Source organism: Chaetura pelagica, unplaced genomic scaffold (assembly GCF_000747805.2).
Source record: "Chaetura pelagica isolate M959 unplaced genomic scaffold, ChaPel_1.0 scaffold453, whole genome shotgun sequence".
In the NCBI taxonomy this organism is placed as follows: Eukaryota; Metazoa; Chordata; class Aves; order Apodiformes; family Apodidae; genus Chaetura; species Chaetura pelagica.
Window position 1 is genome coordinate 2,260,922 of NW_009952879.1, and position 14,258 is coordinate 2,275,179.

The 14,258-nt window shown below is 42.2% G+C and overlaps 1 protein-coding gene across 1 annotated transcript in view; it reads left to right on the forward strand.

Annotated features, from left to right (window-relative positions):
- Window positions 1–14,258, forward strand: part of ADAMTS17 (ADAM metallopeptidase with thrombospondin type 1 motif, 17) — a 169,856-nt gene that overhangs the window by 130,236 nt on the left and 25,362 nt on the right. The window contains exons 17-18 of the mRNA XM_009995309.1: window positions 7–166; window positions 2,119–2,254. Coding sequence (XP_009993611.1) covers window positions 7–166; window positions 2,119–2,254 — 296 coding nt within the window. The remainder of the gene's footprint in view (window positions 1–6; window positions 167–2,118; window positions 2,255–14,258) is intronic.

Here is a 14,258-nt window from a genome sequence, read left to right on the forward strand (position 1 = left end):
AACCAGGTGCTGTTATTTCATGACCAGAATTATGGAATTCATTATGAATACACCATTCCTGTAAACTATACTGCTGAAAACAGAAGTGAGCCAGAAAAGCAACAGGATTCCTTGTACATCTGGACGCACAGCGGCTGGGAGGGATGCAGTGTGCAGTGTGGAGGAGGTAAGGCCACTTGGAAGCTTGGTGGGACTTACTGTGTGGTGTTTGCAGACACCAGCCACTAGAGAGGTGCCTGCAGAAGCCAGCGTTGCCAAAGCGTGAAGGAGACGGGCCCTGGGAGTGGATGTTGCCATAATGAACTCAAATGAGAGCTCATTCTCACCAGCTCTCCCAGCTATCATACACATCCCCACAGTTAATTTTCACCCAGCATTTTGGCAGGGACACCGCTTGGTCGGGTCGTTCCCGTGGGCTGGAACTGCACCTGGATTAGTGCTCCGTGGATCGCTCAAGGCGCCGCGGCGCAGCCCCATATCTCACGGCTCCGTCACATTCTTGGAGCAGAGTTCCCACAGGTGTTCAGGCATGTTCACTGAGACATTTCCTTCCCCAGGGATGAAACTGGGACAGTGCTGCTGTGACAGCTCCTGGAGATTGTGTCAGATGTCTTACTGTGGGCTGGACTTTCTGGGAGTGCAGGAGCACGTTGCAGATCTCACTTTTCAGATGAGCCCTAGGATGTGCTGAGAGAGATTTGCTGAAACCCCCGAGGGGGAACTGATGCCTGTGAAACCAGAGACTTGTTTGTCAGCCACTGGCCAGTGGATTTTCAGTGCTGGAAGAAAGAGGTTTTTCCTTGAGGAAAACTGATAGTTTCCATGCATTCTGGCCAGTCTTTCTTCACCAGGAGACCAAATTATTTCTTGTTTTTATTTATTTTTTATGTATATAGAACAAACTTTAAAATGCACACTTACGTTTTAGAACAATCGTGTCTTAGAGCTATAAACCCTCACAGGAGGGAGTGGGAAAATTGTATATCTTCTGAACTATGTTGCAAGCCTGCCACATATTTTAATCAAATCAGTACATGGCAACGTGTCTCCCACCAGTAATAGCTTTGATAGCAATTGTTCTCTTTGGTTGTCAGATGCTTTTACTACTTATCCATACTGGGAAAGGCCTTTTCCCTTCCATACAGACTTAAATTTGAGTTATTTTTCATTATCTGCTGCGGATCGTGAATAAACTACATTCAATGCTGAGTCAGGATTAAGAATAGGATCTGAGAAACCAAAATAATGAGCAGTAAGGCAAAGTTGAATGGTTCAGGGATGGCAGTTTCCTTGTCACATCTGGTCATTGTCATGCCACCCCGTGGCACAGCTTTCCTGATGTCACGGAGTGAAAGGCTGAACCCTGGGGGCCATACTGTTGAGGTGAAAATCCTGACATAAAAACAGTTCAAATGTGAAACAGTGAAAAATGCTGACTACTCCTGAGGTGTCTTCCACTGTCAGGGCTTTAAAAGTAGTATATCTGGAGGACCAGAAGATGATAAATAATTTCTTTTGGTGGTTTAGTGTAACCTCTTAATGAAATATGAACAAGCCAAATTTATCACTCTTGAACCTTGGTCACTAAGTTTCAACCTGACCCTTTCTAAGGGAGGAGCAGCAGGCTGCAGCTGTCCTGTCATTATCAGTCACTCAGGGGTGGGTGGACACTTGTGTGACTTCATCTTACATAGCTGGAGCATCTGTCCTAGGTGATTACAGGGCACAGCTACATGTGGAGGAGGAACCAGAAATTAAAGCAAATTGTTTTCAAGATCATACTCACATTAAACACTAGAAAGAGAAAGCCCAACATGTTGTTCCTGTGAAGGAGGCAATTTCACAGTTATTGGGGAAAGATTTGTAGCTTTTCTGGAACAAAGCAAAACAAAAAAAAACAACCAAAAAAACCCAAAACACAACAGAAAACAAAGAGTACAAATGTAAAACAGAAGTGGGAAATAAAACTGGTTGCAGAGGTGGTAGTTCTGTGTAGATCACATCTTGTAGAGATAGTAGAGAGGTCCTAGCTTGTAAGCTTTGGTTAACAAGTTCACATGTTTTTGTTTCTTAGCCACTGGTTTCCTATTTCAGAGTTGTTTGTTGTTTGACTTGTAGGTGAACGGAAAACCATTGTGTCCTGTACTCGAATCATCAACAAGACCATGACACTGGTGAATGACAGTGACTGCCAGCGAGTGAATCGCCCCGAGCCTCAGGTCAGGAAATGTAACACACACCCCTGCCAGTCACGGTAAGGAGTTAAAAAAAAATAAAACCCAATATCCTTTATTCCTTCACAAATCACCCATTTCCAAAGCCTCCATCTGGTGAGCATAGTGAAAATGTCTGAGACTATTGGAACACATTGTTAGCCATAGTAACCAGCTGTAATATTCATTTCCTTTTGTTGAGCAGGTCAGATTTTCATTACCTCAGAGTCTGTTTAATTTGTGGCCAGTAAGGCCAGATTCCATGCAAGCTGCCTTCATGCATTTTGGGGATGGGTTTCTTTCCCCCTTGGCTGCCTCCTGGGTGACACAGCAACTTGCAATATAAAGCTAGACAAGAGTGCAGTGGCTGAAGAGTTCAGACTGGGAGTCTCTAGGCCAGAAGGGTCTCTTCTTCATGTGGAGTTTGTACAGTGTCTAGCAACACCTGCAGAGTTTTGGAAACCTACCTGAATCTTGCTGGAGTCATGAAATTATGATGAAACACATTTTAGATGCTTTCCTCAGGGAGGGTGCCTTTCTGCATTAGTAGGAGTAATTAGAGATGTAGTAGTAGTAATTTCTAAAAACAAAAAAAAGCTCTTTTTTTTAATTGGCAGGCACTTTTAGCTGAATTGATTTTGACCTGCCTTGTATAAAAATAAGGTATTTCTGGCCAAAATGACAAACCCCAGGAAGGTTAATTAATTTGTTCATTTTTTTTGCTAACAAAAAAGTTCACTCTTGCTCAGCAGCAATGTTTAGGATTGTGCAGTGATGTAGACACTCCACTTCTGATAGCAGAACATAAAAACACTTCAGGATAAAGCTCAACAGTATCTAAGAAAGTATGTTCAAAACAACCAGCTAGCTGTTGCATCTTGTATAATCAGACAAGCCAGGGAAACATACCTGCAAAACTAATCCTGCTGGCAGAAACAACAGGGAAAATGAGAAACAACACACTTCCTTCTACTTAGAGCTGCACTCTGATTAAAGTGCCTTGAAGCAGGGAAGGCCAGTGTCAGGTAATCCCATCAATAAGGTCAAGCTGTTTCAGGTTCATTTTCTGTCTGCACTGCCTGTTGCTGCTGTACAATATTGTGGCCATAGTGCTTTCAGTGGCACAGAAAGGTATCATCAGATACCCCATGTGCTTCCAGGTGTGTAAGGAGAGACAGACTCCCACTGACTTCAAGGGAACAGCTGTCATTTCCATTAGGAAGTTTCCTAAATTCAGTGATGCTGGAGCTTCTGTCATGTCATTCTCTCCAAAAGACAGAAACAAGGAGCACCTGCTTGTGTTTCTGCTCTGGCATGAAATATTTCTTCTAGACCTTTTGTGAAGCCATTGGGAGGAGACTGGAGTGTCCCCAGGCAGGGAATATGGTTGAGTTCCAGGTGGTAGAGAGGAAGAAAAGCAACTTTAAAAGCTCAGGAAGAAGTGGGCGGGTTCTGTCTCTACTAGCTGTGAGCAACAAAGGAGATCTTGGCCATCCAGTCTCTCAGAGCCGTAAGACCCACAGGGCTGTTCCTTAGTGGGATCTCCATGACCAGGAGCCCTTGGGAAAGTCTCCTCTTTGCCGCACACTTTCACCAGGATGTTGTTGCCTGTCCAGGGCAGTGACAGTGGGTTAGGTTAAATCATTCAAAACCTCCTGAAAAAAGAATACTCTGTTCCCAGATGTTGTTCTTTTGTGGATTCAGGTCCAGCCCTTAATGTTATTCCAAGGTATCTCCTCCTCTCTATGAAGTTCAGGCCTTTTATAGCCACAACTGATCACAGTTGTCCCCAGGAGGGATTAGCACTGGTGCAGCGACACACTCTTCGGTCCATTTTTTGTCAGAGCAAAGACAGCAAACACCAAATGTGCTTAGTACCCAAGAAGGCCACAAAATCCTTGCTGATCATCTGATAGACCACATTCTCCTACTCCCTCTCTGTAGACCACACTTTCACACTTAACATGCTTTTGACTGGAAACATTTTCAGAAGCACATTCTCGGTCAAATTTAAATTTCCACTTGCGTTTGCCCACCCAGATATTAGAAGTGCATGCTTAGCATATTCTCTGACCAAGAACATCTTAAAGAAACCATTCTCTTTCACCATGTCAAGGCTTTTTTTTTTTTTTTTTTTTTTTTTTTTTATGAGCCTTGAATTTGTTTTAGAGTTTTAAGTGAAATTATGGTAGCATCTTGTTACAATAAGGTCCTTTGTGGTTTCCACTCAGACCTAAGCCCTTTATCTGAGTGTAGAAGAAACAGTGCTTTCCTTTCTGTAGTAAACCTGCTCTGTTTACGAAGTTTTAATTTATATTTTCATTTTTACTCAAAATTTGAAAGAATCACTGAATTTGTTTTAGAGTTTTAAGTGAAATTATGGTAGCATCTTGTTACAATAAGGTCCTTTGTGGTTTCCACTCAGACCTAAGCCCTTTATCTGAGTGTAGAAGAAACAGTGCTTTCCTTTCTGTAGTAAACCTGCTCTGTTTACGAAGTTTTAATTTATATTTTCATTTTTACTCAAAATTTGAAAGAATCACCTTACAGAGGACTTAACTCTAGGGAAGGGTCATACAGCCAGCACAGGACTAGGCCATAGGACACTGTTTCTCTTTTGGATGTTCTGTGTGACTTTTAATTGCCACACTGTCCCTTTGTTTCCTCTCTCAATCCATGTATCAATCTGGACTGCAGACTCTTTGGGATGGGGAGACATCATGTTGAATAAATGGAAGAAGAGGAGGAGGCTATTGCTGTTGAGATTGTAATAAAAATTAAAACATAATAACCCATGTTATAGAGTGATCTGGAGAACAAAAAGGGTATGATATTAATAACAGTGTCTGTCTTCCAGTACAATGCCAAAGTCCTTTTCAAATTATAAATCCTTTTGAACTTCAGCAACCTCTTGGGAGAGCCAAATAATGTGGGGAAAGGGACAGTAGTTTCATGAGGCAAAGCAGAAGATTAGAGCTCTGCAACTGCAACCCAGTATCTAAAAAAACCAAAAGAGGCTTGAAAAAAGGATTGGGTACACTAACATGTTTTAAAATTAAATGTCAGAGAAGAGAATTTTCTTGAGGATTTTGTTGAAACTGGCAAAAATAAAAGAATCTTTCATTCTCTATTATTGTTACTCTTTCACCTTTTAAAAAAATGTCTCTTTCTTCCTATTTTACTTTTTATGTTCCTTGACCCTCTTTTTCCATTAAATTCTTTACAGCTTCCTTTCCTGTCCCAACTGCACCCTATTAGCACCTCTTTATTCTAATCCTTTGCCTAGCTCTCTAGATGTTTTTTTACAAAACCCTGCTGTAACCAGATGGAATCTGGATCCTTGCATGTGGTGTGTATGGGTTGTTTCCAGCACACTGAACACCAACCCAAATATATAGGCAAACCCAGCACTCATGTTGGCACAAGACTCAGAAATCACAGATCACATCAGCTGTTATTACTGAAAACATAGGTCGGCCAGTGGCCACACACTTCAGCATGCATGGTTGGGTCTATGAATATGACACTGCTCCCCTCTAATGCAGGAAAAGAACCAAAAACACGTGAAGTTTCCCAACTGTTAGACTTGTAATGGCCTGTATGCAAACACTACTTATTTTCCTCCTCTTTGCTGTAATAGATTTTAATAGAGGTTGAGTTGTTTCAGGGACCTGCTGAATATGTGGTGTTCCTACCCAAATATTTAGCAGTGGCATAAAAGCCAGGAATCCCTGCCTTTATCTACAGAAAACCACAGGAGACCTCAGCCCCTGTTTTCAGTGTTTAGGACTTGACAGTATCTCCTGAGTCCAAGGCTTACTTTGCTGTTATGAGAGATGCAGCATCCTGCTGCATAGCAGCGTGTCATAGATTCGTTTCCGATTGGCTCCACAGTCTCCTTCCCTCACTGGAAGGCTGACCTTGCTGTTCATGTGGGTTGGGATCTTTTTATTTCCAGCCTTAATTATTCTTTGTCACATTTCAGCCATTTGTTCTTGTATCAGCTCAGTTCCTTTGCCTTGGCATTTTCCCTCCCTAGTTCTTTGCCTTGGGCCAGGTGCCATATGATACAGCAAACCAGTGTATCTCTTACTTCCATCATTTTCCTGGGCTAAATTCATTATTTTTCTTTAACTTCTTATTGGATCAGAGACTGTGCATCAGTTCTTCATTCCATTGGTCACCTTCTCTACTGATGCTCTAATTAACATTATTGAAACTTATAATCTGAGTGCATAGGTGACCAGAATTGTGTGGAGAATCCCACTCTCAGTCCAATCGAGCCCTTACACAGTTATATTCATACTCTATTGTCTCCACTGGCACCAACTCTCCTGATACATGCTTTGCATTTTTCATGGCTGCATCATATTTGTGGCCTACAGTCATCCTGGATGTTTTCTTCCTCGTTTGTTCCACGTATGACCCCTACTTTAACACAGAAATTCTTTTTATTGGTCCCTAAGCACACAACCTTGCACTGTGTGCTGTTAGTTTTCATCCTGTCTCTGCTGTTGCACTGCTCAAGGTTATCCAGTTCTTCCTGTAAAACATCCTCATCCTTCATTGCATGGACAATGCTTCTAGACTTTGTGTTGTCAGCATTTTCACTGATTTTTCAGCCATTTTCTTCTGGTTGTACCAAGGTCATTGATGAACATACTAAATTAGATCAAATGCAAGACAGATCTGGTAACTAATCTAAATTCCTTTCATATCTGATGTTCCTTTGCAGCACTACACTGTGCCCAGCTCTCACTTGTCGTATGATTTACACATTAATATCCATGTCTCCCAGCATATTATCACTTTCTCCAATTTCCATAAGCATTTCCAGTGCAACAAAAGGAGTTCTTTGCTGATAACAAAATAGATTAAATCTATCCCATTTCCTTTGTCTGGAAAAGCAGTTATTTTAATCAAAGAAATACAGACAGTCAGTTTTGCTTGAAGGAAACCTACGTTGCATCCATTTACCGCTGTGTCCTTCATTGTTGTTCCTCTCCAAATCTGCTCTAAAAACTGGGATGCTGCTGAGGTCAGGTCTGTGGTTACATGGATCACTTCTGACCTCCTTTCTTGTCTCCCCCTTTCACTTTTCCATCCATGGACTGAAATCCAACCCTGTGCTCTCCAAGGGCTCGTGCACTGCAGTGATGCCTGCTGGGGAAAAAACAAAGCCAGTTGTAGGAGTCACCAAGGCCCCAACCTGGCTCAGCACCTTTTGCAGACCTGCCCAAAGGGTTGGTGGCTCTTCAAAGCGGGGTGCCTCAGTGTGTCATGGCTGATAGTGCCCATTGCTTTAATTCCTTTGATATAAGCTCATGGTGCTTGTCTGTATGACTCTTACTGTCTGAGAGTCCATGTCTCCCTTTAGACCCCACCATATACTTGTGACAGTGCCCTGTTTAACAGCCTGAGAATATAGAAATCAGTCAGTGTCCCTGATTCTGGTCTTTTTGCACCTTATTTATTTGTGTTAGCATTACAGGTAGATGGGGAGTGGAACAGTTTTGAATTTGTGAGGTGAAAATCTTGCAATCTAGAATTTGGGGGGGAGCAGTATGGTGGAAAACTCCTTGAGAATGTTAACAAATTCCTTGCAGGGCTGTATGGAAATTATACTAAACTGGAGGGACATATTGGGAGTGTCTGGTAACTGAAAGAGCTGAGCTGGACATTTAATGCTTCCAAATGGTTGTGTTCTTTCATTAGTGCAGTCAGACTCTTTTGGAACCTGTACAAATGTGTATCATCCACAACGTCCAATGGCAAGGAGTTGAAAAACCTTATCTATGCTAAGAAACATCTCCTTTGGTGTGCTTTGAATTTGGTTACATGAAGAAAATGTGAAGGAACAGCCATAGGGAGCATTTCACATGATTTTAGCCTGGAAATCTGGCATAAATAGTAATGTTAGCACCCTCTGATCCAAGGAGGCACCACGTAAGAGCTCATTTTGAAGTACTTCCCAAAACTGGAGTTGGGATCTCTAGAATCAGTTTGAGCTTAATGAATTTGCCAGGACTGTGCTGGACCCCGTGCGAGACGCGGTGGCTGGGGCTGAGCGGGCGGGCGATGCGGCGCCCAGCTGGCTGCTCCTCGGGGAAACCATCCCGGGCTGCCTGCCCTGGGCAGCTGCAGCAGGTCCCCGGCAGGTCTTGCAGGAGGAGAAGCCAAATGCTGCAGACCAGAAAGCCTGAGACACTTCTGGGCACCTCAGTGAGTGGGTGGCTGGTGTCCTGTTGTAGGCACGTCTGGTTGTCACCATCCACTAGAAGGACACAAAATCACGTGTGTTCCAGGTTGTAGGCAGCAAGGGCATCAAGGGCAGCAACTGGCAATGAGCAGTTAATTAGTTTCTGAAAGAAAAAGATCTTTTTGACCAAATCTAACAACTCAACTCAATGAAGCAACTCTGGAAGAGGAGTAAGAGAAGGCTTGGGAACAGACAAAGGGTAGAATGAGGAGAACATGTTGGCTACTGATAAATGCATTTACATCTAAATGCATTTTTGTCCCCACTTTACATAAAGGATGGGACAGGCTGGAGAGGGTCTAGAGAAAGGGCCCCAAGGATGATCAGAGGACTGGAGAACTTACCATATGAGAAGAGGCAGAGAAAACTGGGTTTGTTCAGCCTGGAGAAAAGAAGGCTCTGGGGAGACCTTATTACAATGTTCTGGTACTTAAAGGGTGGCTACCAAGAAGATGGAGACTCCCTGTTTACAAGGAGTCACATTGAAAATACAATGGGTAATGGGCACAAGTTGCTCCTGAGGAGATTCTGTTGGACACAAGAGGTAAATTCTTCACCATGAGGACAAAAGTAGGAATAGTCTCCCAAGGGAAGTCGTAGATTCTCCCACACAGGGTATTTTTAAGTCTCAGCTTGACAGGGTGCTGAGACTCTCATTTAAACTATAGTGTTACCTAAAAAAGTTGGACCAGGTCCTTCCCAACCTGGCATTCTATGATTCTAATAATTCAAGATTACTTCCTAGAGCAGAAGTTAATTTGGCATTAGTTTTCACATGGAGTCATGAGACAGGTTTCTTAGCTTTGGTGTAAACCCCCAGGCTGGCTCACATCACAGCTTTTCCCGTTATAATCTTTGACTCAACAGCCTCATGGTTGAACATTTCCTTGCTTTAAAATGTTAAATGATCTGTGCTGCTTTGGTTTGAGGCCCTTTGGGCCAAGTGCAGTCTTTACCTACAAAGGATTAGCAGGATAATCTAGCAAAACATTTAATTGTGAAATTAATTCCTACTGCTGCTGCCAGCTGTGATGCTCTTCACACTGGTTTGCATCCTGTGGTGTGTGCTGAGGAAAAGGCATTGCTTTCCTGGAAAGGCAGGGAATGGGGCTGGATACCAGTTGCCCCATCAAAGATACACCAGCCATGGATCAGGGTAGGAGTAACTCACTGCAAAAGGGCTCCAAGGGTGCAGATATTCTGTGCCTTAGTGTAGTGAGGCAGCTGCTAGCAAGAAGGATACCTACTCACACCAACTCCATGCTGAGTCCTCCAAAACTGACTGAGCTGCTTGATTTGAGGCAGCAAGGAGAGAGAGTACAAGGTCTTCCATTTAAAAAAACCCCAAAACTTCCCAAGGTGCATGTATATTACAAAACATTGTCCTATGGCTGATCTTATAATTGGTAGGAAATTTAAAAAAATAAAGCTGTCAAAAGGATAATCACTACAGAAAAAAAGAAACCTGTGTGAGTGAAAATTGGCAAGTCTGTTAGCAGAATGACTACTGTACTGGAAAATTACTGAGCACTGTTTATAAAGGCAATCAGACAGGAATGTTAGTCTTGGAGTCCTACTTTCGACATCAGCAGCTGTATTATTCTACTAGATTCCTTGTGCTTTTCTCAAAAAAAACCAACACCAAAACCCCACCTTCTAGTGACTGGGTGTGGCTCAACCTGTTCCCAAAAGTCAAGATTCACCTGGTTATTTTGACCCCAGTATAGCATAGATGTGATGGAGTTTCAGAAACTTGTAGTGAGAGAAAGAAACAATAGCAGAATGTGAGTATTTCTTGGAAATTCTGAGTCCATTTGTAAACAGTGTTTTCTTGCTTCTCCATATTCAAGCATGAACTCAGTTTGATAGCTGTAAGCAAAAAAAAATCTGACTGACCATTCCATGTGACCAATTCTCAGAAATTCTTTTCCCATTCTCCTTTCTAAAATTATCCCATGTGAAATCCTGGCCTCACTGCAAGCTGGTCTGAGTTGTGCCTGACATCAGTAGAGCCACAGTTTAATCCAGGTCCCTCAGAAAACTAACAGCAACTTGGACATGATTTTGCATCACAAACTGGTGCTGAAGAGAAGCAGTGATAACTGGACATGGAGTTACCCTCACCTGTATGTTAGTACAACAATGTATGTTATATCAAAAGGTATGCAACAAGATTTTAGAAATAGAACCCTCAAATCACACTGCTTTACATTAGTTTCTGTTGTAAGTGCTATTTCAGACTCTCTATGTCTTGTTTATAGCAGATTTCCTCTGATACTTTATTCAGCAGTAGTACAGGCTCTTAATTACAACTAGGTAAGAATTAAGCTTAAGTCCTGAAAAAACAGATTATAATAAAATGAGAAAATTTGGGGGTTTTGCAAGTGTGTCTTTGGTCACATCCAAGCTACTACTGTGAACACAGGGAAATCACTTTCGGTGTAGCATTGGGAGGGAACAAAAGAAGCACAATGCCTGTAGATAGTGAGTGCATGTGCAAGTATATCATGGGTGTTTAGTTAGTGGAGCATAACCAACCTGCAGGCACCAGTCTTCTGCAGGGCTAGAGACAGAAACAACCAGGTGAAATGTAATGTGCTGCAGTATTTACTCTGGAACAAGTAATGGTTTTGTGTTAGTCTGAAAACTGACCTCATGTCTTTCAGTTGCACTGCTCCAAACCATCCTTCAGCCCCGACCCATTTTATTCTCATAGCATTTTTTTCCCAAATCCTTAGCTACAAGTCTTCATTTGCAGACATTCATCTCCCCTGGGTTTATGTACATAATGCTGTAGACAATTATTTTCCTAGAAAATGTGGGAGTCTTAGGCAAGTGGGTTGAGTGGATAATTCAAGGTTAATGACTAATCCAGACCATAGAAACATCAAATGATGTGAACTGAACCTCCAAAAGACACCTCAGCTGTGCTCCAGGGGCCTGCCAGATGAGTGTTGCCAAAGCAGATTAGAAGAACTCCCAATTCCTCAGCAGAGATACTGAGAGGTCAGAGGTTGAGGAAGACTCAGAAGATAAAGATTTAGAACAACCCTCTCAGATTGCACATCCTGCCCATCCCAGCTTTTTGAGGCTATAGAAAAACACACCCTTCTGGGCATTTTTTAGTTAGAAAGACAGCCACTGACTGGGTTAAAAAAATCTGTGCTCATAACTTTCTTCCTAAATCTAACCACCACCAGGGACCATCTAGCTCTTGAATCCACTGTGGAGGTAAGATTACAAAAATATAATACCATGGATAAAAACATCCCTGTGGTTGTGAGTAAGATAAGTGTATTTATCACATAAATCAGTGCTTGTTGGAAAAGTGAGAGGCTCTCCAGAGACTTTAGCTGCAGCACTTACATGGTCCAACAGAAAATAGGTTATAGCCTGGGAGGGAAAGACCAAACTGAAAAGAACTGTGGTGTCAAGCAAATCCTAATACCAGTTTACAGGCTTAAAATATAACTGGGAGCCAGATGGTCTATACCGAGGGCTTAATGTACAACCGTTAATTGGCTTAATAACACTGAACTAGCTTGGTGTGTTGAGTTAGAACCCTGGAATTATTTTTTACATTTTTACATATTTTTACATAAAATATGTATTTTTACATAAAAAATTGAAGAGTAAGTGTCATTCTTAAACACATCCAGGTGTGTTTGAAAGGTGTAAGACAGTGTAGAGAGGAAAATCTGTCTGTAGTGTAATTTAATAGTAACCATAATGTGCTATTATTTGTACATCAGATTTTTCTTCCCTGTGTGTATATTACTTGCCAACAGTAATTATGCTAATACCTTGCTGCACATTCCTTTACCAAATAGGAAACTGGCAGGAAATTTCATATTTAATCACTTTATCCATAAATCCCTTGTCTTTCCACTTGTGAACAATCTTGTTGAAATATAGTTGCAGTGATTCTGTCTCGTACAGGCACTAAAATCATATTTTCAGCTGTCTTTGAAGGGGGCTTCAGCAGAATTGTGGGGAAAGACCAGAGCACTGCCAGTACTGCACAGAGGACTCACATTTACTTGCCAGATCATTTTTACAAACCGTTGAATCAAGCAGAGATTTCACTAAGACGGCGAAGTTTTGTGGTCAAAGTGATCATCCCCTTGATGCCTTTGAAAACAGCCTACTTTGCTGATACTAATAATATTCAAACATTTAATCTGTCCCTTGTCTCTTGGATATGAAGCTAAACCCACCACTTTAAAATAGCCTTTAATTTCAAAGTATTTTGATTCCATGTTAGCTGCAGTTTTCACAAATAGGAAGGAGAGGGCTGTGAGGTTTCAGAGATCCCTTAGGGTGTAGCCTCAACCTTCAGGCTTGGATCAGGGATGGATGGAATGGATTGGGAGCTGAAGCTAGCTATACAGATGTCACCCTGACAAAAAAGCAGGAGATTGCTTTTTCACCACAGGGACAGCTTTGTATTGAATCGTGCGTTTTGGCTCATGCGCTGTGCAATCATTCTTTTCATGATCGTGGTAAAATTTGTTTTTTCTGTGCCATTTTTCCCATTGTCTCATATCTGTGCTAGAGCAACACTAGCTAGAGAGCACTGAACAGGATAGAAAGAAGGTGATTACTCCCCTCCACAAGAGCGATAACAAAATTAAATAAATAAAGGAATTTTCCTTCCTGAAAGGAAAGTCATAGCCTCACTTTGTAAGGCATCTTGCAAGTAGTTGGCATCTGCATGCTGCCCATCCTAAATGCAAGCTCACAGACAGCCTCTGCCAGGAATGAATTTTTATCTTTCTCCTTTGCTTTCAGTCCCTTTTTCTTTTGCCAGTAGCTGTAGATCACAGTGAGAGTACAGTGCTGAAGTGAATATGTGTTCAGTGGAGCCTGTGCAGAAGCCATTCCCAGCCCTATGGCTTATAAAAGCTCATAAAGTCAAAGTACCCTCATGGAGCAGCTCTTCCCCCAGCCAGAAAGCTGCTCCACATTTGCTCTGACAGGGCACAGCCTAGCTGATATTGAGAGAGCCTGGCTATTAATTCTCATGAACACTGGTTTCTGCTCTTCAAGGCTATTTTTTGTCAGTCTTTTAGTCTAGCATTTGATTACCCAGCTGGCATTTTCCTATTCTGTAAGCAAAATACCAAGCACTCAGCCCAGAGATGCGCCAGAACTACTGTCTAGAGAGACAGGTTTGGTGTCTTGCCAGCTGGTTTAGCCAACGGAAATTCGCAGATGTGTCAACTGCTTGAACACACAGAAACATTTGAGCAGGGCCCTGTTCCACAAAAGACAGGTGGCCTGACCCCATCCTGCTCTAACCAAATGGCTTCTGCCTTCACTGTCAACACAATCATCAGTGCTGTCACCCCAGGTCATCAGTCGTAGCATTTGCCAAATGAATTCCTGACAATTGCACCAAGCAAAGATGTTTCTGTAAACTGTGTTGCACTGATTTTCCCCCATTCAGGAATGGGAAGTTGGGGAACAGTTGTTTGATTCATTTAGGCAAAGTTATTAAGCACCTTCAAAAGAAATGTGGTTAATAAGTTGGCACGTCTGGTGCTCTACCTTGGCTCCTGGAGCCTTCAGCAAAATGAAATAGTAGTTCAGAGCAGACTTTTTCTTGCAAAAGTCTTATTTTCATAACAAACAGCCCAGGATTGAGGGGCAAGTAAAAGATTCATGGTGTAAGAATACTAATCTAGATGACAGTCCTAAATAACAGGCTGTAAGGTCAATTACCTGGAGAGAAAGGCACCGTAGCCTTCCGGCGCACAGCGCCTGCAGTTGCTGTTCCAGTCTTT